The sequence below is a fragment of the Zea mays genome, chromosome 3 (assembly GCF_902167145.1).
Source record: "Zea mays cultivar B73 chromosome 3, Zm-B73-REFERENCE-NAM-5.0, whole genome shotgun sequence".
NCBI classification, from domain to species: Eukaryota; Viridiplantae; Streptophyta; class Magnoliopsida; order Poales; family Poaceae; genus Zea; species Zea mays.
Genome location: NC_050098.1, coordinates 61,990,297 through 62,015,160, shown reverse-complemented (window position 1 = coordinate 62,015,160; position 24,864 = coordinate 61,990,297). Strand labels below are relative to the sequence as shown.

Below are 24,864 nucleotides of genomic sequence, written 5' to 3'. Positions count from 1 at the left end.
CCACTTTCGAAGTAGTCGAAAAGCACGAAAGACGTTCTGGCAGAAAAGATCTTTTCCGAGCAAAATTTTGACGCGGAGGGGGTTCCCCGCTTCTAGCCCCCGAGGGAGGGTCAGGCTTTGCCAAGGCAAGGCTGACCCTTCCTTGATGGTTAGACTTTGTGTGTGAACGAGGTGTACGAACGACTTGAAAGCATCTTAAGGGTAGAAGTGACGTAGCTGTCGGATGTTCCAAGCGTTGTTGTAGACCTCGCCTTGACTGTTGGCTAGCTTGTATGTTCCGGGCTTTAGAACCTTGGCCATGACGAACGGCCCTTCCCAGGGAGGCGTGAGCTTGTGCCGCCCTTGGGCGTCTTGTCGCAGCCGAAGCACCAAGTCGCCCACCGGGAGGTCTCGGGACCGAACCCCTCGGGCGTGGTAGCGTCGCAGGGACTGCTGATACCGAGCCGAGTGTAGTAAGGCCATGTCCCGAGCCTCTTCCAGCTGGTCCAGTGAGTCTTCTCGGTTAGCTCGATTGCTTTGGTCGTCGTTGGCCCTTGCCCTCGGGGAACCGTATTCTAAGTCTGTGGGCAAGATGGCCTCGGCCCCATAGACTAGAAAGAACGGTGTGAAGCCCGTGGCTCGGCTCGGCATTGTCCTTAGACTCCAGACCATCGAGGGGAGCTCCTTCATCCATCATTTGCCGAACTTGTTGAGGTCGTTGTAGATCCGTGGCTTGAGTCCTTGCAGAATCATGCCGTTGGCACGCTCTACTTGCCCATTCGTCATGGGGTGAGCCACGGTGGCCCAGTCCACCCGGATGTGTGATCCTCGCAGAAGTACAGAAACTTTCTGCCGGTGAACTGGGTGCCGTTGTCGGTGATGATGGAGTTCAGGACCCCAAAGCGATGGATGATGTTGGTAAAAAACGTCACCGCCTGTTCGGACCTGATGCTGTTTAGGGGTCGGACCTTGATCCACTTGGAGAATTTGTCGATGGCGACCAGCAGGTGCGTGTAGCCCCTTGGTGCCTTCTGCAAGGGACCGACGAGGTCCAGGCCCCACACAGCAAACGGCCAGGTGATGGGTATTGTCTGCAGAGCCTGAGCGGGCAGGTGGGTCTGCCTTGCGTAGAATTGACACCCTTGGTAGGTGCGGACAATTCTAGTGGCGTCAGCCACCGCGGTCGGCCAGTAGAAACCTTGTCGGAAGGCGTTTCCAACAAGGGCTCGAGGCGCTGCGTGATGACCGCAAGCCCCCGAGTGTATTTCTTGTAAGAGCTCCTGGCCTTAGGCGATGGATATGCATCGCTGGAGGATGCCTGAGGGGCTGCGGTGGTAGAGCTCCTTCCCGTCCCCCAGCAAGACGAACGACTTGGCACGCCGCACCAATCGCCGAGCTTCGGCTCGGTCGAGGGGCAGCTCTCCTTGGTGGAGATATTGCAGGTATGGGGTCTGCCAGTTTCAATTAGGCGTGACCCCACTCCGCTCTTCCTCGACGCGCAGTGCCTCACCCTCGGGGGCCGAGGGTGCCTCGGGCTGGGCCAAGGGTGCCTCGGGCTGGGCCGAGGCCTTCTCGGGCTCGGGCGTGTCGTCGGTCTTGACTGAGGGTTGATGTAGGTCTCGGGAGAAGACGTCCGGGGGAACCATTGTTCGCCCCGAGGCTATCTTAGCCAGCTCGTCCGCAGTCTCGTTGTATCGTCGGGCGACGTGGTTGAGCTCGAGCCCGTAGAACTTGTTTTCCAGGCGCCGAACCTTGTCACAGTAGGCTTCCATCTTCGGGTCGTGGCAGTGGGAGTTCTTCATGACTTGGTCGATGACAAGCTGTGAGTCACCACGAGCGTCGAGGCGTCAGACCCTTAGCTCGATGGCAATGTGCAACCCGTTAACTAGAGCCTCGTACTCGGCCACGTTGTTGGACGCCGGAAAATGGAGGCGCAGCACGTAGCGAAGGTGTTTCCCGAGGGGTGAGATGAAGAGCAGGCCCGCGCTCGCTCCTGTTTTCATTAGCGACCCGTCGAAAAACATGTTCTAGAGTTCCGGTTGGATCGGAGCCGCTGGAAGCTGGGTGTCGACCCATTCAGCCACAAAGTCCGCCAAGACTTGGGACTTGATGGCCTTCCGAGGGGCGAACGAGATTGTCTCGCCCATGATTTCCACCGCCCACTTTGCAATCCTACCCGAAGCCTCTCGGCACTGGATAATCTCCCCCAGGGGGAAGGATGACACCACAGTCAACGGATGAGACTCGAAGTAGTGTCGCAACTTCCGCCGCGTCAGGATCACCGCGTACAGCAGCTTCTGAATTTGTGGGTAGCGAATCTTGGCCTCGGACAGTACCTCACTGATGAAGTAGACCGGCCTCTGGACGGGCAATGCATGCCCCTCTTCTTGTCTCTCAACCACGATCGCGGCGCTAACCACCTGAGTGGTAGCGGCGACGTAGATCAAGAGGGCTTCTCCGGCAGCGGGGGGCGCCAAGATGGGCGCGTTCGTGAGGAGTGCCTTCAGGTTCCCGAGGGCTTCCTCGGCCTCAGGGGTCCAAGTGAAGCACTCGACCTTTCTTAAGAGGCGGTACAGGGGTAGGCCTCTTTCGCCGAGGCGCGAGATGAAGCGGCTCAAAGCCGCAAGGCATCCCATGACCCTCTGTACGCCTTTCAAGTCCTTGATGGGCCCCATGTTGGTGATGGCCACAATTTTCTCCGGGTTGGCCTCGATGCCCCGCTCGGAGACGATGAACCCCAAGAGCATGCCTCGGGGTACTCCGAAGACGCACTTCTCGGGATTGAGTTTTACGCCTTTCGCCTTGAGACATCGGAATGTCGTTTCAAGGTCGGAGGCTTTCCTCTTCTTGACTACGATGTCATCGACGTAAGCCTCGACCGTTCGACCGATGTGTTGGCCGAACACGTGGTTCATGCACCTTTGGTATGTTGCACCCGCATTCCTCAAGCCAAACGACATAGTAACGTAGCAGTACATGCCGAAAGGTGTGATGAAAGAAGTCACGAGCTGGTTGGACTCTTTCATCCTGATTTGGTGATGCCCTGAGTAGGCATCGAGGAAAGATAGGGTTTCGCACCTAGTAGTGGAATCCACGATTTGATCGATGCGAGGTAGAGGATAGGGAACTTTCGGACATGCTTTGTTCAGACAAGTGTAGTCTACACACATCCGCCATTTCCCTCCTTTCTTTCTCACAAGCACAGGGTTGGCAAGCCATTCGGGATGGAATACCTCTTTGATGAACCCTGCAGCCATCAGCTTGTGGATCTCCTCGCCTATGGCTCTGCGCTTTTCTTCGTCGAATTGGCGCAGAGGCTGCTTCACGGGTCGGGCTCCAGCTCGGATATCCAGTGAGTGCTCGGCGACCTCCCTCGGTATGCCAGGCATGTCCGAGGGACTCCACGCAAAGACTTCGGCGTTTGCACGGAGAAAGTCGACGAGCACCGCTTCCTATTTGGGGTCGAGCTCGGAGTCGATCCGGATCTGCTTGGAGGCGTCGCTGCTGGGGTCGAGAGGGACGGATTTGTCCATCTCTGCTGGCTCGAAATTGTCGGCATGGTGCTTCACGTCTGGTGCCTCCTTGGAGAGGCTCTCCAGGTCGGCGATGAGGGCCTCGGATTCGGCGAGGGCCTCAGCGTACTCCACGCACTCCACGTCGCATTCGTACACGTGCCGGTACGTGGGGCCGACGGTGATGACCTCGTTGGGGCCCAGCAGCTTGAGCTTGAGGTAGGTGTAGTTGGGGACAGCCATGAACTTGGCGTAGCATGGCCTCCCCAGCACTGCGTGGTAGGTTCCTCGGAACCCGACCACCTCGAACGTGAGGGTTTCCCTTCGGAAGTTGGAGGGAGTCCCAAAGCAGACGGGTAGATCGAGTTGTCCGAGGGGGTGGACGCGTTTCCCGGGATGATCTCGTGAAAAGGCGTCGCGCCCGCCCGGACCGAGGACAGATCGATCAGCAGGAGCTCGAGGGTCTCGGCGTAGATGATGTTGAGGCTGCTGCCTCCGTCCATGAGGAACTTGGTGAGCCTGACGTTGCCGATGACGGGGTCGACAACGAGCGGATATTTCCCTGGGCTCGGCACGCGATCGGGGTGGTCGCCCTGGTCGAAGGTGATGGGCTTGTCGGACCAGTCTAGGTAGACTGGCGCCGCCACCTTTACCGAGCAGACCTCCCGACGCTCTTGCTTGCGATGCCGAGCCGAGGTGTTCGCCACTTGCCCACCGTAGATCATGAAGCAGTCATGGACCTCGGGGAACTCTCCTGCCTTGTGATCCTCCTTCTTATCGTCGTTGTGAGCCCTGCCACCTTCAGCAGGTGGCCCGGCCTTGTGAAAGTGGCGTCGAAGCATGGCGCACTAATCAAGGGTGTGCTTGACTGGCCCCTGATGATAGGGGCACGGCTCCTTGAGCATCTTGTCGAAGAGATTGGCGGCTCCGGGAGGTTTCCGAGGGTTCTTGTACTCAGCGGCGGCGACAAGGTCCGGGTCGGCGGCGTCGCGTTTTGCTTGCGACTTCTTCTTGCCTTTCTTCTTGGTGCCACGCTGAGTGGATGCCTCGGGGACATCTTCCGGTTGCCGGCCCTGGGGCTGCTTGTCCTTCCGGAAGATGGCCTCAACCACCTCCTGGCCAGAGGCGGACTTGGTGGCGATGTCCATCAGCTTGCTCGCCCTGGTGGGGGTCTTGCGACCTAGCTTGCTCACCAGGTCGCGGCAGGTGGTGCCGGCGAGGAACGCGCCGATGACATCCGAGTCGGTGACGTTGGGTAGCTCGGTGCGCTACTTCGAGAATCGCCGGATGTAGTCCCGGAGAGACTCTCCCGGCTGCTGGCGGCAGCTTCGGAGATCCCAGGAGTTCCCAGGGCGCACGTACGTGCCCTGGAAGTTGCCGGCGAAGGCTCGGACCAGGTCGTCCCAGTTGGGGATCTTCCCCGGAGGCAGATGCTCTAGCCAGGCTCGAGCGGTGTCGGAGAGGAACAGGAGGAGGTTGCGGATGATGAGGTTGTCATCGTCCGTTCCACCCAGTTGGCAGGCCAGCCGATAGTCCGCGAGCCACAGTTTCGGCCTCGTCTCCCCCGAGTACTTTGTGATAGTAGTCGGGGTTCAGAACTGGGTCGGGAACGGCGCCCGTCGTATGGCCCGGCTGAAAGCCTGCGGACCGGGTGGTTCGGGCAAGGGACTCTGATCCTCCCCGCTGTCGTAGCGTCCCCCGCGCCTGGGGTGGTAGCCTCGGCGCACCCTCCCGTCGAGGTGGGTTCGACGGTTGCGGTGATGGTGCTCGTTGCCGAGGTGACTCGGGGCCGCAGGTGCTGTGTTGCGCGTGCGCCCGATGTGGACCGAGACTTCCCACATGAATCGGGAAGTCGCGGCGCGATGCTCCGAGAGGTATCCCTGCCTTTGGGAGGCAGAGCTTTCGGCGCGTCGGACCGCGGCATCCTCCAGTAGATTCTTGAGCTCTCCCTGGATACGCCGCCCTTCGGTGGTTGATGGCTCCGGCATCGCGCAGAGAAGTATTGTCGCTGCAGCCAGGTTCTGGCCGACCCCACTGGAAGCCGGTGGTGGCCTTGCCCTGACATCGTCGGCGATGCGATGCTGGATGCCCTGGGGTAAATGACGCGCTTCTCCGGCCGGAGCTTGGCCTGCCCATTCCTGCCCGATGTCCCGGCGGAACGGCTCAAGTGTTCCTGCTCCCTCGTCGAGCCTGGCCTGCATCTCGCGGATTTGCTCGAGTTGTGCGTCCTGACCCCCCGCAGGAACTGGGACCACAGCTAGCTCCCGAAGGATGTCAACGCGAGGCGCAGGCCTAGGGGGATCACCGTTTTCCGGTATACCAAGATGGTTGCCTTCGCCGGGACCCCCTAGATCGACGTGGAAACATTCACGACTTGGGCCGCAGTCCTCGTCGCTGAAGCTGCGGCTACCATCGGAACAGTCGGAAAGGCAGTAGTCGCATGCGGTCATGAAGTCCCGCATGGCACTAGGGTTACCAAGTCCAGAGAAATCCCAACAAAAGTCGGGCTCGTCATATTCCTCGGAACCCGAGGGCCCGTAGGTCGAGACGGCTACCAGCCAGTCCCAGGGTGACCGCACACCGTACCCCGGAGGGTTTGGACATGCCTCTATGAAGGCTTCCACCGAAGCGAAGTCGCTTGGTGGGTCGAGGCTGAATCCAAAAGGCACGAGATGGGAATCAGTCGGTACCTTTTGGTCAACGGGCGGTGACGAAGTCGCGTCAGGGGCAGATTGCACCATCGTCTCAGGTATGAGGGTGACACCCAGCAAGTCCTTTGCGAGGTCGATGCCCGATGTGTCCCCCGTTGGGGCGCCGGCGCCGTCGACTCGCTCGACAGCCGATGAGGTGCCGCCTCTTGCTTGGCCTTGGTTGCCCCGCCTCCTCCTCCGTCAGCGGGGGAGGCGACGGGACAAACCCGAATGTTGTTCTTCCGCCACGTGGGGAAGACGTCGTCGATTCCGCCGCCGGCGGGCTTGTTCTAGGCCGCCAATGTCGCTGTCGCGCGGCAGGGGAAGGAGTATCATGTCGTAGCTGCCGTCGAGGGACATGAACTCAAGACTCCCGAAACGGAGCACCGTCCCGGGCTGGAAAGGTTGCTGGAGACTACCCATCTGGAGCTTGACGGAAAGCTGTTCGTCAACACGCAGCAGGCCCCTACCTGGCGCGACAACTGTCGGCGTTTTGACCCCAGGGGGTCCCTGGACCGACGAGTAAATTGTCGCTACGTGTCCCAGCCCAAATGGGTCGGCGCGAGACGGAGCACGGAGGGGGGAAAACAAGGAGACAGGCGTAAAGGGGAAACCCGCGGCCTTCGTGCTTGTCCCACGCCCAGGTCGGGTGCGCTTGCAGTAGGGGGTTACAAGCATCCGCGTGGGAGGGAGCGAGAGGCCTGCATGCGCCGTCTCGTCCTCTCCGCGCGGCCAACCTTCTCGTACGAGAGCCCTGGACCTTCCTTTTATAGGCATAAGGAGAGGGTCAAGGTGTACAATGGGGGGTGTAGCAGTGTGCTAACGTGTCTAGCAGAGAGGAGCTAGTGCCCTAAGTACATGTCGTCGTGGCAGCTGGAGAGGTTTTGGCACCCTATTCATGTGATGTCGTGGCCGTCGGAGGAGCGCTGGAGTCTTGCGGAAGGACAGCTGTCGGGGCTGTCGAGTCCTTTGCTGACGTCTCCTTGCTTCCGTAAGGGGCTGAGAGCCGCCGTCGTCATGGAGCACGCGGGGCGCCATCATTATTTGTTTACCGGGGTGAGCCAGGTGGGACGCCGGTCTTTGTTCCCCGTAGACTGAGCTAGCTACGAGTAGGATAATGATGGCCCCCCTATGACGTGGTCGGTCCGAGCCCTGGGTCGGGCGAGGCGGAGGCTCCTCCGAGGTCGAGGTCGAGTCTGTCTTCCGAGGTCGAGTCCGAGCCCCGGGTCGGGCGAGGCAGAGACCGTCATCTGAGGCCAAGGCTGAGTCCGAGCCCTGGGGTCGGGTGAGGCAGAGTTCGTCGTCTTCCGGGGCCGAGGCCAAGTGCGAGCCCTGGGGTCGGGTGAGGCGGAGTTCGTCGTCTTCCGAGGCCAAGACCGAGTCCGAGCCCTGGGGTCGGGCGAGGCGGAGTTCGTCGTCTTCCGGGACCGAGGCCGAGTCCGAGCCCTGGGGTCGGGCGAGGCGGAGTTCGTCGTCTTCCGGAGCCGAGGCCGAGTCCGAGCCCTAGGGTTGGGCGAGGCGGAGTTCGTCGTCTTCTGGAGCCGAGGCCGAGTCCGAGCCCTGGGTCGGGCGAGGCGGAGTTCGTCGTCCGAGGCCGAGACGGGGGCCGAGCCCTGGGGTCGGGCGAGGCGGAGCTTCCTATGGTGCCCGAAGCCGGACTTGGCTGCTGTCAGCCTCACTCTGTCGAGCGGCACAGCAGTCGGAGCGACGCAGGCGGCGCTGTCCTCTTGTCTGGCCGGTCAGTGGAGCGGCAAAGTGACTGCGGTCACTTCGGCTCTGTCGATTGAGGGGCGCGCGTCAGGATAAGGTGTCAGGCCATCCTTGCATTAAATGCTTCTGCGATACGGTCGGCCGGTGTGGCGATCTGGCCAAGGTTGCTTCTTAGCGAAGACTGGGCCTCGGGCAAGTCGAAGGTGTGTCCATTGCTTGAGGGGGTCCTCGGGCGAGACGTGAATCCTCCGGGGTCGGCTGCCCTTGCCCGAGGCTAGGCTCGGGCGAGGCGAGATCGTGTCCCTTGAGTGGACCGAGCCTTGACTTAATCGCACCCATCAGGCCTTTGTAGCTTTGTGCTGATGGGGGTTACCAGCTGAGATTAGGAGTCTTGGGGGTACCCATAATTATGGTCCTCGACAGGAACCCTCGGAAGCCTCCCGGAGGCGCCAACCTGTTCGACAAGATGCTCAAGGAGTCGTGCCCCTATCATCAGGGTCCCGTCAAGCACACCCTTGAGGAGTGTGTCATGCTTCGGCACTACTTCCACAAGGCCGGGCTCCCAGCGGAAGGTGGCAGAGCCCACGACAACGACAAGAAGGAGGGCCACAAGGCAGAGGAGTTCCCCGAGGTCCATGACTGCTTCATGATCTACGGTGGGCAAGTGGCGAACGCCTCGGCCCGGCACCGCAAGCAAGAGCGCCAGGAGGTCTGCTCGGTGAAGGTGGCAGCGCCAGTCTACCTAGACTGGTCCGACAGGCCCATCACCTTCGACCAAGGTGACCACCCCGACCGCGTGCTGAGGCCGGGGAAGTACCCGCTCGTTGTCGATCCCGTCATCGGCAACGTCAGGCTTACCAAGGTCCTCATGGACGGAGGCAGCAACCTCAACATCATCTACGCCGAGACCCTCAGCCTCTTGCAGATCGATCCGTCCGCAATCCGGGCCGTTGCGGTGCCCTTTCATGGGATCATCCCCGGGAAGCGCGTCCAACCCCTTGGGCAACTCGATCTGCCCATCTGCTTCGGGACTCCCTCCAACTTCCGAAAGGAAACCCTCACATTCGAGGTGGTCGGGTTCCGAGGAACCTACCATGCAGTGCTGGGGATGCCATGCTACGCCAAGTTCATGGTCGTCCCCAACTACACCTACCTCAAGCTCAAGATGTCGGGCCCCAACGGGGTCATCACCGTCGGATCCACGTACCGACATGCGTACGAATGCGACGTGGAGTGCGTGGAGTACGCTGAGGCCCTCGCCGAATCCGAGGCCCTCATCGCCGACCTGGATAGCCTCTCCAAGGAGGCGCCAGATGCGAAGCGCCACGCCGACAACTTCGAGCCAGCTGAGGTGGTTAAGTCTGTCCCTCTCGACCCCAGCAACGACGCCTCCAGGCAGGTCCGGATCGGCTCCGAGCTTGACCCCAAATAGGAAGCAGTGCTCGTCGACTTTCTGCGCGCAAACGCCGAGGTTTTTGCGTGGAGTCCCTCGGACATGCCTACCATACCGAGGGATGTCGCCGAGCACTCGCTGGATATCCGAGCTGGAGCCCGACCCGTGAAGCAGCCTCTGCGCCGATTCGACGAAGAAAAACGCAGAGCCATAGGCGAGGAGATCCACAAGCTGATGGCTGCAGGGTTCATCAAAGAGGTGCGACATACCAAAGGTGCATGAACCACGTGTTCGGAGAGCACATTGGCCGAACGGTCGAGGCTTACGTCGATGACATCATAGTCAAGACGAGGAAAGCCTCCGACCTCCTCTCTGACCTTGAAACGACATTCAAGTGTCTCAAGGCGAGAGGCGTAAAACTCAATCCCAAGAAGTGTGTCTTCGAAGTCCCCCGAGGCATGCTCCTGGGGTTCATCGTCTCCGAGCGGGGCATCGAGGCCAACCCGGAGAAAATCGCGGCCATCACCAATATGGGGCCCATCAAGGACTTGAAAGGAGTATAGAGGGTCATGGGATGCCTTGCGGCTCTGAGCCGCTTCATCTCGCGCCTCGGCGAAAGAGGCCTACCCCTGTACCGCCTCTTAAGGAAGACCGAGCGCTTCACTTGGACCCCCGAGGCCGAGGAAGCCCTCGGGAACCTAAAGGCGCTCCTTACAAGCGCGCCCATCCTGGTGCCCCCCCGCTGCCGGAGAAGCCCTCTTGATCTACGTAGCCGCAACCACTCAGGTGGTCAGCACCGCGATCATAGTCGAGAGACGAGAAGAAGGGCATGCATTGCCCGTCCAGAGGCCGGTCTACTTCATCAGTGAGGTACAGTCCGAGACCAAAATCCGCTACCCGCAAATTCAGAAGCTATTGTACGCGGTAATTCTGACGCGACGAAAGTTGCGACACTACTTCAAGTCTCATCCGGTGACTGTGGTGTCATCCTTCCCCTGGGGGAGATCATCCAGTGCCGAGAGGCCTCGGGTAGGATTGCAAAGTGGGCGGTGGAGATCATGGGCGAGACAATCTTGTTCGCTCCTCGGAAGGCCATCAAGTCCCAAGTCTTAGCGGACTTTGTGGCTGAATGGGTCGACACCCAGCTTCCAGCAGCTCCGATCCAACTGGAACTCTGGACCATGTTTTTCGATGGGTCGCTGATGAAAACAGGAGCGGGCGCGGGCCTGCTCTTCATCTCACACCTCAGGAAGCACCTTCGCTACGTGCTGCGCCTCCATTTCCCGGCGTCAAACAACGTGGTCGAGTACGAGGCTCTCGTTAACGGGTTGCGCATCGCCATCGAGCTAGGGGTTCAACGCCTCGATGCTTGTGGCGACTCGCAGCTTGTCATCGACCAAGTCATGAAGAACTCCCATTACAGCGACCCGAAGATGGAAGCCTACTGCGATGAGGTTCGGCGCCTGGAAGACAAGTTCTACGGGCTCGAGCTCAACCACGTCGCTCGACGTACAACGAGACTGCGGACGAGCTGGCTAAAATAGCCTCGGGGCGGACAACGGTTCCCCCGGACGTCTTCTCCCGAGACCTACATCAACCCTCCGTCAAGACCGATGACACGCCCGAGCCCGAGGCACCCTCGGACGCCGAGGGTGAGGCACTGCGCGTCGAGGATGAGCGAAATGGGGTCATGCCTAATCGAAACCGGCAGACCACGTACCTGCAATATCTCCACTGAGGAGAGCTACCCCTCGACAGAGCCGAAGCCAGGCGACTGGCGTGGCGCGCCAGGTCATTCGTCTTGCTGGGTGAAGAAAGGGAGCTCTACCACCGCAGCCCCTCAGGCATCCTCTAGCGATGCATATCCATCACCGAAGGTCAGGAGCTATTGCGAGAAATACACTCGGGGGCTTGCGGTCATCACGCAGCACCTCGAGCCCTCGTTGGAAACGCCTTCCGACAAGGTTTCTACTGGCCAACCGCGGTGGCCGACGCCACTAGGATTGTACGCACCTGCCAAGGGTGTCAATTCTACGCAAGGCAGACACACCTGCCTGTTCAGACCCTGCAAACAATACCCATCACCTGGCCATTTGTTGTGTGGGGTCTGGACCTCGTCGGTCCCTTGCAGAAGGCAACCGGGGGCTTCACGCACTTGCTGGTCGCTATCGACAAATTCTCCAAGTGGATTGAGGTCCGACCCCTAAACAGCATCAGGTCTGAACAGGCGGTGGCATTCTTCACCAACATCATCCATCGCTTTGGGGTCCCGAACTCCATCATCACCGACAACGGCACCCATTTCACTGGCAGGAAGTTCCTGGACTTCTGCGAGGACCACCACATCCGGGTGGACTTGGCCGCCGTAGATCACCCCATGACGAATGGGCTGGTAGAGCGTGCCAACGGCATGATTCTGCAGGGACTCAAGCCGAGGATCTACAACGACCTCAACAAGTTCGGCAGGCGATGGATAAAGGAACTCCCCTTGGTGGTCTGGAGTCTGAGGACGACGCCAAGCCGAGCCACGGGCTTCACGCCGTTCTTTCTAGTCTATGGGGCCGAGGCTATCTTGCCCACAGACTTAGAATACGGTTACTCGAGGACAAGGGCATACGACGACCGAAGCAACCAGACCAACCGAGAAGACTCACTGGACCAGCTGGAAGAGGCTCGGAACATGGCCTTACTACACTCGGCAAGGTATCAGCAGTCTCTGCGACCCTACCACGCTCGAGGGGTTCGGTCCCGAGACCTCTAGGTGGGGGACTTGGTGCTTCGGCTACGACAAGACGCCCGAGGGTGCCACAAGCTCACGCCTCCCTGGGAAGGGCCGTTCATCATCGCCAAGATTTTGAAGCCCGGAACATACAAGCTGGCCAACAGTCAAGGCGAGGCCTACAACAACGCTTGGAACATCCGACAGCTACGTCGCTTTTACCCTTAAGATGTTTTCAAGTCGTTCATATGCCTCGTTCTCTTTACATACACAAATAAAGTCTAACCATCAAGGAAAGGTCAGCCTTGCCTCGGCAAAGCCCGACCCTCCCTCGGGGGATAGAAGGGGGGAACCCCCTCTGCGTCAAAATTTTCCTCAGAAAAAGTCTTTCTGTCAGAACGTCTTTCGCGCTTTTCGACTACTTCGATAGTGGGATCCTGAGAACGACGGAGTACACGTAAGCGGCAAGGCCGACCGAGCCGAGGGACTCCTACGCCTCTGGGATACGGATACCTCACTCATCACCTTCTGCGATAAGTAACTCTCGCTCGGATAAGCGATTCGGCTGCCGAACAAGTCTTAACGCTCAAAAACCTTCCTGGCAGAACGATTTTTCGTGCCTTCTCGACTATATCGATAACAGAATCCTATGGACGAGTAAGAGTACACGTAAGCGGCAAGGCCGACCGAGCCGAGGAACTCCTACGCCTCCGGGATATGGATACCTCACTCATCACCTTCCGAGAAAAGTAACTCTCGCTCGGATAAACGATTCTGCTACCGACGAACAAGTCCTGATACTCGAAACAAGGGGAAAAGAAACGCAGCTTTATAACGCGACAATGATATGTTTGGGCCTCGGCGGCCGCAAAAAACATACGCACACTACAGATAAACTGTTCCTGCAGGATCAGACATCAGTAGGGGGAGCAGCAACACCCTCGGCGTCAACTCCACCTTCGGCGGAATCCGACCCGGCCTCGGACAAGCGACACGGTCGGAGGATCTCCACCTCAAAGGAAGATGTCAGCACTGCGCCTGGGCCATCGCCGCCAGGGTCTCCTCCAGGAACCCGACCCGAGCAGTCGGCTTGACCGGTCGCTCCGTAGCCTCAGCCAGCTGACCCCCGAGGACATCAGCCCGGCTCATGGCCTCGGCAGCCCAACTCTAGGGTTGGTCCCGCCAGTGGACGACTTGGCCAGGTTCCAGCCGCCGCTGCTACGCCTCCTCGGCCTGGGAAGTCCCCTGCTCCTAGGCCGACGAAGTTTCTTCTCCAGCCGACTCCGCCTCTGTCCACGCTCACACCGCTGCCTCCGGCTCTGGCTCATCGCAGAGCGGCCGAGGGTTTTCTTTAACTGAGCAAGAGAAGCCTCGGGCGACAAGGCCGATCGAGCCGAGGGACTCCTACGCCTCCGGGATATGGATACCTCACTCGTCACCTTCCACACGGGGCAACTCACACTTGGTTAAGCGGTCCAGCTAGCCGACAAGCGAGTCCTGGTGCTCGGAATAAGGAAGAAACACGGTATTGCACCCAAAATACCTAGATGTTCAGGCCCCGACAGCTACAAAGAACAGACGCCGGCACTTAAAATGATATTACAAACGGAACTACAGTTCCACTCCCGCAGGTACGAACAACCCCCCACATTGGAGGGCCTGCGGGACGACAAAATTCCAGGTGGCTCGCCGCCGCCCACTCCGGCAGGGCAGGCGACACCTTTGGCAGGCGAAGCGGACGACGCTTCACCTCCGCCATAATGACCGCGTCAAAAAAGGAGCGCCACATCGTTCAATTTCGTATCCTTTTCCTCTTCCCCTTTCTCTCTCTTGCTACAGGGACCGAGAAAGGGGATACTCTGAAAGGGATCCTTCTCTGCGAAGGAAGCGGGCCCCGAGCCCTCCTACTGATCAGAGGTTCGAAGGCTGGCCCCTCGGAAGGATTCAACAACCGCCTCAGAGCACTCGGGCTCCGCGCCCACTACTGGTCAGAGGTTCGAAGGCTGGCCCCTCGGAAGGGTTCGACAGCCGCCTCAGGCCACTCGGGCTCCGCGCCCACTACTGATCAGGGGTTTGAAGGGTTCGACAGCCGCCTCAGAACACGCAGAGCGAGGGATGACTCTAGGTACGTCCGATACATGGCCGAGGCTCGGGCTACACTCCCGAGGTACCCTAGGACATTTCCGAGACCAGCAGGAGCGAATCTGTAACGGAATCCCATCAGAGGGAGGCATCGAGCCCTCGGACCCTATCAAACGGGACCGGGTCCGGCAAATCACCTGCAGGTACTTTTGGAGTGCGCCTCTGGGCCACTAGCCGACCCTTATCGAACGGGGCACGGGCGTCCACTCGGATCACCCGTTAGCATCTCACTGGAGACACCATGTTCGGCACCCTCCGAGGGCAACATGGCGCTTTCCCCCCCTCCTCCTTGCGGAAAGGTGACGAAGGGGCGTATGATAAAAGCCGAGTCAGTCCTTGACCGTCCTCTCGCTCTGTGCGGAGGCTCGGGGGCTGCTCTCGCAAACCCGGCTCCGGCCAAACCGTTGACAGCGTCAACATACCACCCCGAGAACTCGGAACCTGACCATGCACCCGGACTACGATCAGATCGCATGAGGGAACAACCAGACCAGCCGAGGCGTCATGAAAGGCACTAAGACCTCGGAGGAGTCAAACCACTCCTCCGAGGCCTCGGAGGCTACACCCGGCGGGTGCGCTCGCGCGCACCCACTGGAACAGAATGTAACCGAGAAAGGTCGGTCCCCTTGCAAAAAAGTGCGATAAAGCCTCCAAGCGAGTACCAACACTCCCTTTGAGGCTCGGGGGCTACTGTCGAGGACCATAATTAGAGGTACCCCCCAAGACTCCTAAACTCGGTTGGTAAACACCATCAGCACAAGCTGCAAAGGCCTAATGGGCGTAATACAGGTCAAGGCTCCGTCCACGCAAGGGACACGATCTTGCCTCGCCCGAACCCAGCCTCGGGCAGGAACAGTAGACCCAGGTGGATTCACGCCTCGCTCGAAGGCCTCCTCAAGCAACGGGCGCATCTTCGACTCGCCCAAGGCCCAGCTCAGGCAGGCTTCGTGGAGAAGCAACCTTGGCCAGATCGCTTTGCCAACCGACCATATCGCAGGAGCATTCAATGCAAGGATCGCCTGACACCTTATCCTGACGCACGTTCCTCAGTCGACAGGGCTGAAGTGACCGCAGTCACTTCGCCCCTCCACTGATTGACCTGACAGGAAAACAGCGCCGCCTGCCCTGCTCCGACTGTTGTGCCACCCACCAGGGCGAGGCTGACAGCAGCCAAGTCCAGCCTCAGGCGCCATAGGAAGCTCCGCCTCGCCCGACCCCAGGGCTCGGCCCCCGCCTCGACCTCGGACGACGGACTCCGCTTCGCCCGACCCCAGGGCTCGGACTCAACCTCGACCTCGGACGACGGTCTCCGCTTCGCCCGACCCTAGGGCTCGGACTCAACCTCGACCTCGGACGACGGTCTCCTCCTCGCCCAACCCCAAGGCTCGGACTCCACCTCGACCTCGGAAGACGGTCTCCACCTCGCCCGACCCCAGGGCTCGGACTCAGCCTCGACCTCGGAGGAGTCACCGCCTCGCCCGACCTTGGGCTCGGACCGACCACGTTACAGGGGGCCCATCATTACCCTACCCCTGGCTAGCTCAGGCTACGGGGAACAAGACCGGCGTCCCATCTGGCTCGCCCCGATAAACAGGTAATGATGGCACCCCGCGTGCTCCCATGACGACGGCGGTTCTCAGCCCCTTACGGAAGCAAGGAGACGTCAGCAAGGACCCGACAGCCCCTCAGCTGTGCTTCTACAGGGCTCAAGCGCTCCTCCGACGGCCACGACATCACATGAACAGGGCACCAACATCTCTCCAACAGCCACGTCGGCATGTACATAGGGCTCTGGCTCCTCTCTGCTAGACACGTTAGCACATTGCTACACTCCCCATTGTACACCTAGGCCTTCTCCTTACGCCTATAAAAGGAAGGTCCAGGGCCCTCGTACAAAAGGTGGCCGCGGGGGAGAACGGGCTGACGGACAGGCTCTCACTCTCTCTCTCTCTCTCTCTCCCTCGCGAACGCTTGTAACCCCCTACTGCAAGCGCATCCGCCCTGGGTGCAGGATAACACGAGCCACGCTTCCCTCTTTTGTTCCCCCTTGTGTTCCATCTCGCGCCGACCCATCTGGGCTGGGACACGCAGCGACAATTTACTCGTCGGTCCAGGGACCCCCCAGGGTCGAAACGCCGACAATCCCCGAATGTGATTGCTCTTTGGGGATCATCATTTTTTCATATGAGGAGAACATCCTTTTCTCCCATATCATGTGGTGTGTGCACCTGCTATCGATTATCCAACTTGACCCGCCGGATGCATAAACCTACAAAACAGATTTAGGCCTTGTTTTTAGGTACCCAAATGGTCTTGGGTCCTTTCACATTAGAGACAAGAACCTTGGGGACCCAAACACAAGTCTTGGGACTCTTGTGTTTGCCTGCAGCATATTTGGCAACTCTTTGCCTGATTTGTTAGTAAGCACAAAAGATGCATCAAAAGTTTTAAAAGAAATGCTATGTCATTTGATGCATTGACAGTTTTCATTTTTGGCATTCTGATATGAGTTTAATGCCTAGATCTAGATGCCTCATTACTATATATGTAAGCATGATGAGAAACAGTATGAGATTTTCTAGCATGAATTTTCCTAATGTTGTGCTTAGGATAGTTCTCAGGATATAAAATGTAACCCTCTCTATCATGAACTATGGGAGCCTTACCCTTAACAAAATTAGAAAGCCTGTCCTTAGGGGCATTAAGTTTGATGTTACTTTGGCTCCGTTGTTGGAAGCCAATACCATCATTAATGCCAGGGCGTCTCCCATTATAAAGCATGCTACGAGCAAATTTAAAATTTTCATTCTCTAACTCATGCTCGGCAATTTTAGCATTTAACTTAGTTATGTGATCATTTTGTTCTTTAATCATGGCAATGTGATCCTTCATAGCATCAACATTAACATCTCTACATCTAGTGCAAATAGTGACATGCTCAATAGTAGATGTAGAAATATTACTAACATTCAATTCTTCTATCTTAGCAATTAAATTATCATTCTTAGTTCTAAGACAAGAAATTGAATCATTGCAAATGCTAAGCTTTTTAGACAAGTTTTCACATTTTTCTATTTCAAGAGCATAAGCATTTTTCAACTTAACGAATTTTTTATTTTCCTTAACGAGCAAGTCCTCTTGGCTTTCCAAGATATCATCCTTCTTGTTAATGGTTTCTATCAATTCATTTATCTTTTTCTTTTGGTCCTTAGTGAGATTGGCAAAAAGAGAAGTTAAATCATCTTCATTATTACTAGAGCTACCCTCATCAACGGAAGTAGTATATTTAGGGGTATCTCTAGAATGTACCTTCTTCTTCTTCTTGTCGTCCTTAGCCATAAGGCACTTGTGGCCGACGTTGGGGAAGAGAAGGCCCTTGTTGATGGCAATGTTAGTGGCGTCCTCGTCGGAGGAGGAGTCGGTGGAGCTCTCGTCGGAGTCCCATTCCCGCCCCATGTGCGCTTCGCCACCCTTCTTCTTGTAGTATCTTTTCCTTTCCATCTTATTCTTCCCTTTCTTGTCGTCGTCCCTGTCACTGTCACATGTATATGGACATTTTGTAATGAAGTGACTAGACTTACCGCACCTGTAGCAAACCCTCTTAGATTAGGGCTTGTAGTCCTTCCCCTTCATTTGCTTGAGGATTTGCTGAAAGCTCTTGATGATAAGAGCCATCTCCTCATTGTCGAGCTTGGAGGCGTCAATTGGGAGTCTACTTGGTGTAGACTCTTCCTTCTTCTCTTCTGTTTCTTTGAATGCAACGGGTTGCACTTCGGGCGTGGAGGTGACACCTTGCTCCAAGTTGACAATGTGTTTGGAGTATTTGATCATAAGTTCAAAGCTCACAAACTTGCCGATGACTTCCTCGGGAGACATCTGTTTATATCTAGGATCTCCATGGATTAGTTTCACTTGAGTGGGATTACAAAAAAACAAGAGATCTAAGAGTAACCTTGATCATTTCATGGTCATCCCACTTAGTGCTGCTGAGGTTGTGCACTTGATTGACCATTGTTTTGAGCCGGTTATACATTGCTTGTGTCTCCTCTCCTTTGTTGAGGACCAATCGACCGAGCTCTCCCTCGATCGTCTCGCGCTTGGTGATTTTGGTCACCTAGTCCCCTTCATGCGCCGTTTTGAGGACATCCCAAATTTCTTTGTCATTTTCAACCCTTGCTCCTTATTATACTCCTCTCAACACAAGGAGCGAGGAGTATAGAAGTTGCTTGGGAATTAAAATGCCTTATTTGGGCGGCCTCGTCTGAGTCATAATCATCGTCGCCACCTGTGGTGCCTGCGCTCCAAATTTAACAATGTCCCATATGCTTTCATGGAGTGAGGTTAGATGGTGCCTCATTTTATCAATCCACATAAAATAATCCTCACCATCAAAATATGGTGGTTTGCCTAGGGGTATAGAAAGTAAAGGAGCGCGTTTAGGAATGCGAGGATAGCGTAGAGGCATCTTTCTATACTTCTACTCTTGGTGCTTTGAAGTGTTAGACTCGGCGCCGGATGTGGAAGGTGATGAAGATTTGGTCTCGTAGTAGACCAATTCTTCATTTTCTTTTTCTTCTTGTCACCCTTCCTATGTGACTTGATGGAGGAAGGAGATTCCTCCTTGTGCTTGTCGCCGGCCTCCTTTGACGGAGTCTGCTCATCATTCTTCCTTCCCGAGCCTTCGGGCTTTTCGCCGGTGACCATCTCCCTCTTGGTGTGTTCTCCCGACATCACTTCGAGTTGTTAGACTCAAATGAAGCACCGAGCTCTGATACCAATTGAAAGTCTCCAAGAGGGGGGTGAATAGGCGAAACATGAAAATTATAAACTTTGAACACGCACTATGCCCGGGGTTAGCGTTAGAAATAATTCAGAGTGCGGAAGATAGTTCTCCTTGCTACGAGTTGCTCAATTAATGCGGATAACCTTTGGAGCCAACTCAAATAAATGTGAGCAAGGGAACTTTTAGAGAGAGGAAAGAAAGGGAAACAAATCAAGTGACGATCAACACAAATGGACATGGTGATTTGTTTACCGAGGTTCGGTTCCAAAGAACCTAGTCCCCGTTGAGGAGGCCACAAAGGCCGGGTCTATTCCAACCCTTTCCCTCTCTTAATCGGTCACACAGACCGGTCGATTGCTTCTCCTTAATCACTTGGGTTACTAAGACCCCACAAGGATCACACACACTTAGTTGTATCTTGCTAGCTTTACAAAGCACTTAGAAGAACTAGAATGAGAAGGAGAAAGCAATCAAAGCAACAAGTGCAACAAAAGAAACAAAAAACACCCTCTCTCAATTCACTAAGCGGTTGAGTTGATTTTGATGCTTGGAGAGGATTTGATCTTTTGATTGTTTCTTGGAGTGTATGCTTTTGCTCTTGTATTGAATGTGGAGTTCAAAAAACTTGGATGGCTTGAATGGTGGTGGTTGGGGGTATTTATAGCCCCAACCACTATTCTAGCCGTTGCTGTCGATGGCACACCGGACAGTCCGATGGTGCACCAGACATGGCAGTGTTCATTGTCTGGTGCGTACCACGTCAACAAACCATTGGGGTTTCGAGCGGTTGACCATTGAAGTTCTTTGTCCTCTTGCGGCACCGGACAGTCCGGTGTGTTCTAACTTTGCAGTTCTGACTTCTGACCTCTGCGCTGCGCATTGTTCACCGCAGTCGACCGTTGGGCGCAGTTGACTGTTGCTTCGTTGGCGCACTGGATAGTCCGGTGCACACCGGACAGTCTGGTGAATTATAGCGGAGCGACTCTGGGAGAAACCCGAGAGCGGCTAGATCGTGGGTGTGTTCGACCTGGGCACCGGACAGTGTCCAGTGCGCTACTGGCAGCACCTATACTTCTCTTTGCTCCAAACTTTGTAGAGTTCCCAACTTATTTTCTTTGTTGGTTTATGTTGAACTTTATTCACCTGTGATAAATAACTAGGCAAACTAGTTAGTCCATGTGGTTTGTGATGGACGTCAAACACCAAAATCGGTTATATGAAATGATTAAGCCCATTTCCCTTTCAAGACTAGCTAGTCCCTAGTGATTTATGTTACGATTAAGAACAAATGTTAAGGTTATAAATGTACTTTTACCCGGGCTGCGTCCCGTGCCTATAAATAGGTGAACAGTACCCCTGTATTGTTCACGCTGGATTGTAATCGTTCTCGCGTCAGCACCTTCGAACAAGCAGAAGGTATCAATGTAATGTAAATTTTGTTAATATTCATGTGTACATTATGAAATACATATGTGAATGAGCCAAGGAATTATAGTCATTATCTCTATGTATTCTTATTCATTCGTGAATGGTGAAGGCATGTCCTTCATGACCTTCCTCTAAAGAACATTATATCCAAGAGGAGATAATACTTCGGAGGACGAAGATCCTTAATCCTTTTCAATTGTGTTGTCTTGTTCTTGATTTATAGCATTTGAGAACAAGTGACCAATAGCCACGGTGTCGCGTGGGTGGCACCCCTGTTGCCCCAATCCGAGGTGAGCTACCTTCCATGACGATCGCCTTGTCATATCCAATGTATAGCACCCATCGTCCATGAGATCCGAGCACCGGGTCGCCGGATTCACCGCAAACCGGTGGAGGGCACCACCGTTGTGGTCGACACCGCCGCCTAGTTCTTTCCGAACGTAGAAGAAGAGTCGCGCGCTGTCCGATCGGTGATCAACGGTGGAGATTAGAAGATAGAACCTTTCCAGCTCATTTTGATCTGAGCCGTAGATTTTGGGATGGTTGGTTGAGATCATAAGCCGCATACTGGTTCGGTTGGGCCATTGGATCCCGATCATGTGGCCCATAAGAGACACTGGTTCATTAAAAGCCAGATCAAATCTGGGCTCTCAAAATCAGATCGAACGACTAGGGATCACAGATACCCGTTCACCGAGCTGTTTTGCTAAAGAGACCCTGTGTTCGTGGCAAATAAAACTGCCATCCTAGTTAAGTGAAGAAAGATTTAACTAAAGCCCCTAGAATTTGTGGTTTGACCCCGAGTTTTTAGAAATTAGTACTCGCAGTCCATAAATCCCAGAAATTCATAAAATGAATATAGAAACTACTTTTAACACATAAATAATTCCCAAAAAACTTTGGAAATTCGTATCTTCTCTATTTTAACTCTGATTTGATCCATTCGAATTGCGTTAGCTTTGTATAAATATTTATTACACAATAACAACATTAATTATACGATATCACATACTATTATAATTAGGTAACTAATTTTGATTAATCTATGTTTGTTGGATTAGCTTATCTATACACTACACCAAAATCATACACTTGCTACGGTTTTTTTACTTCCTACAACTTTTATAACAAACCGTAGGAAATAAATAACTTCCGAGAGGCAACTGGTAGCTCTAGGAAATAAACATAACTTCCTACGGTATTTTATAAAAGCTGTCTTTCTACGGCTGGCTCTAGGAAATTAGCTGCCTAGCTAACTTTCTACGCCCTCCTCTAGGAAGTTAGGTTTCACCTGTTGACCAGTCAAACGAAAAGCTAACTTCCTACGGCTAGCTCTAGGAAGTTAGCTGCCCAGCTAACTTCCTAGGACCTCCTTTAGGAAGTTAGGTTTCAGCTGTTGACTAGTCAAACGAAAAGATAACTTCCTACGGCCGGCTCTAGAAAGTTAGCTGCCCAGCTAACTTCCTACGACCTCCTCTAGGAAGTTAGAATTCAGCTTTTGACCAGTCAAACGAAAAACTAACTTCCTACGGCCGGCTCTAGAAAGTTACTTAACTTCCTAGAGTAAATGTACAACTTTAGGAAGTTACGTAACTTCCTACGACTTTACTCTAGGAAGTTATTTTTTTATTTGAAACCTCACCTCAACCTTATCTCTTCTCTCCTTTCTCAACTCGTTCTCTCTCGCGTCTGTCTCTTCATTGGAGCCGCCCGCCGCCGCCCACGCCACCGGCCGCCCCCCGCCTCCGACCGCCCTCGCCCGCCCCCGCCGCCCCCAGCCCCGTCCGCCGCGGATGCCCCCGCCTTTAAAACCATGCCTCTGACCACATCTACTGATAGGTTTCAATTGCTGGACGTGGTCCTGATGATATGCTATCTATAAGGCGAGATAAGAACCATATCCTATTTGGTGGCACTAAAGTATTGCAACACACTGCAGATAAGGTAGATACATCTTCTGAGCTAGCTGTCTGTGTCCAATTTCGTTGCTGACATGTTTAGTTTTGTAGTCTATAAATCTTCGATCACCTGATGGTGGCTGTCTAGCTTTTGTATTGAGGATTAGATTTGAGACTAGCCAAGGGAAATTGATGAGGACTATCTTATTTTCAACTGAGAGGGTACCATCTTTTTCTTCAGTATTAAAATAAATTATCAGAAGTCATGAAAATATGACGGTTGCATTTTAATGAAATTAACATGTTACTGCAAATAACAAAGAAAGTGGCATGTTTATACTCTTTTTGCTTTTGTTTGCAATCATTGCGTCCGGTTATGTGCTTGTGAAGGTAACACCAGAAACTATATATCTATAGAGTGAATCATTGTTTTTATCCTATTATTTAGTTCATTTTTGCTGCCGAGCATTCTATTCAATTGTTGTTTTATCTGTGTATAGGGATTAGAGGACCCAACAAGGAGCGGATATAAACTTTTATTGAGCTGTTCGTTGATTATTACTTCTGTGATACCACCGGAAACGCCTAAATTTTCGTGAACCGGGATATTTTCGTCGGTCGGCCCACGAAACTACGGAAGTTATTTTCGTTGGTCACGAGGCCGACGAAAATGGGGCGTATTTTCGTGGGCCGACCAATATTTTCGTCGGCAGGCCTACGAAAATACGGAAGTTATTTTTGTCGATCACTAAGCCGACGAAAATGAGGCGTATTTTCGTGCGCCGGGGCCATACAGACGAAAATACGTCATTGACCGACCACTATTTTCGTCAGCCTCACTGAGGCCGACGAAAATAGAGGCCCTAAATCGTCCACCTCGGCCTTCTCGCTCGTTTCAATCGCGCGTTTCAATCCCGCGCCGCCCTCGCCGCACCGCCGCACGCGCCCCGCCTGCCCTCGCCGCGCCGCCCGCTTAGCCCGCAGCTAGAGCGCTCACCGCGCTGCCCGCTTAGCCCGCGCGCCCGCACAGCAGCGCCGCCGTGGGCCCACGCCGCCGCACGCCCGCGCCGCCGCCGAGCCAGCTCGGCCGCCCCACGCCGCGCCCCACGTCGCCCCGCCCGCCCCTACATGCCGCGCCCTTCGCCCCTGCACGCCTACAGAGCCCCACGCCGCCCCGCCCGCCCCTCGCCGCGCTGCCGCACGCCCGCCGTCCGAGGCACCCCGCCTGCCCCTCGCCGCGCCGTCACCCCACCCGAGGCGCGCTGCACCGCGTCGCGACGGCCTCCCTGCGCTGTGCCGCCGCCCACACGCCCGCCGCCGAGGCGCGCCGCGCCGTCGCTGCCCGCCTCGCCCCGCCCGCCGGCCCGCTCCGTCGCGAAGGTCTCCCAGCTGCGCCGTCGCCCGCCTCGCCCCGCCCGCATTTTTGCCATCAGGCAACTATAATCGCCGAGGCCCCGAGGTCATTAATTTATATTAGTCATCTTGTCATGTTGTGATTAGTTTAACTGTTGATTGCTTTAATTCAAATTCATATTTGTCTCTGAGTTATTATTTAATGTTTAGAGTTTAGTTTTAATCGTTAACCGTAGCGAACCGTATGTGTCACCCGTTCGGGAACGGCGAACGTCACATTGGCTTGTGAGGTTCGCCGTTCCGAAATTGTCCACGTATTTTGGACAGCCTGAGAGTGTAGGCCAATGCTTGTGATTTGTGACATGTGTCTTACGATTGACGCGGAATTTCGGTTGTGTAACCCAGTTGTTCTCCAACACACCATGTTCAGGCGTGTGCTTGGAGAGCAGCGGGGTTATGCTGCCAAAATTTTGCGGCAATCGTGGGCTACACGTCACAAATCACAAGCATCGACCTACACTCTTGGGTGGGTTTAGGGCCTTTACCTAATAGGGAGTTCACCTAAGCCACGGACGATCGTTGATGTTCTTTGTCTTTCGTTTAGCCTTTGAAATGGACGGTGATCGGAGGGTGATGTATGACGGGTGGAGAAAGGATGGGGCACATTCGAATGAATGGATGGTTGTAACAAAGGCTTTTCTTGAGCACGCTTTCAAAGATGCAACTGGTCGTCTAGTGAAGTGTCCTTGCAATCGCTGCGAGAACAAGTGGCCTCAGAAGAAGGAAGAAATGGAGAAACACCTTTGCAAAAGTGGGTTTATACCGAACTACCTTGTATGATACCGGCATGGAGAGTCTATTAGACACGTTGACGCGGAGGTGGAACTTGATGACGATCATGATAGGATGGACGACATGTTGCATGATCTTGGTAGGGAGGTTGAAATGAACGCTGAGGAGCCGGGGCAGCTTCCACGCGATGCTCAGGAATTCTTCCGGCTACTCGCCGTGGGAGAAGAGAGACTGCACGAGCAAACTCAGATGTCAGTTCTTGGGACTCTCACAAGACTAATGGCGATAAATTTGAAGCACAACATTTCAAACAGTGCTTACAACGACATCGTCCAACTGATAGGCGAGGTTCTCCCGGAGAATCATAAGTTGCCAAAGAATATGTACTTCGCAAAGAAGATGTTGGCTAGTCTTGGGATGACATATGAGAAGATCGACGTGTGTCCCAACAGTTGCATGCTATTC

General features: G+C 55.1%; 1 protein-coding gene across 1 annotated transcript in view; it reads left to right on the top strand.

The window, feature by feature from the left end:
• Positions 1 to 24,864, top strand: part of LOC109945012 (probable manganese-transporting ATPase PDR2) — a 140,597-nt gene that overhangs the window by 101,164 nt on the left and 14,569 nt on the right. The window contains exons 2-5 of the mRNA XM_020550787.1: positions 22,196 to 22,300; positions 22,366 to 22,481; positions 22,563 to 22,644; positions 22,755 to 22,849. Of these exons, the coding sequence (XP_020406376.1) occupies positions 22,196 to 22,300; positions 22,366 to 22,481; positions 22,563 to 22,644; positions 22,755 to 22,849 (398 nt within the window). The remainder of the gene's footprint in view (positions 1 to 22,195; positions 22,301 to 22,365; positions 22,482 to 22,562; positions 22,645 to 22,754; positions 22,850 to 24,864) is intronic.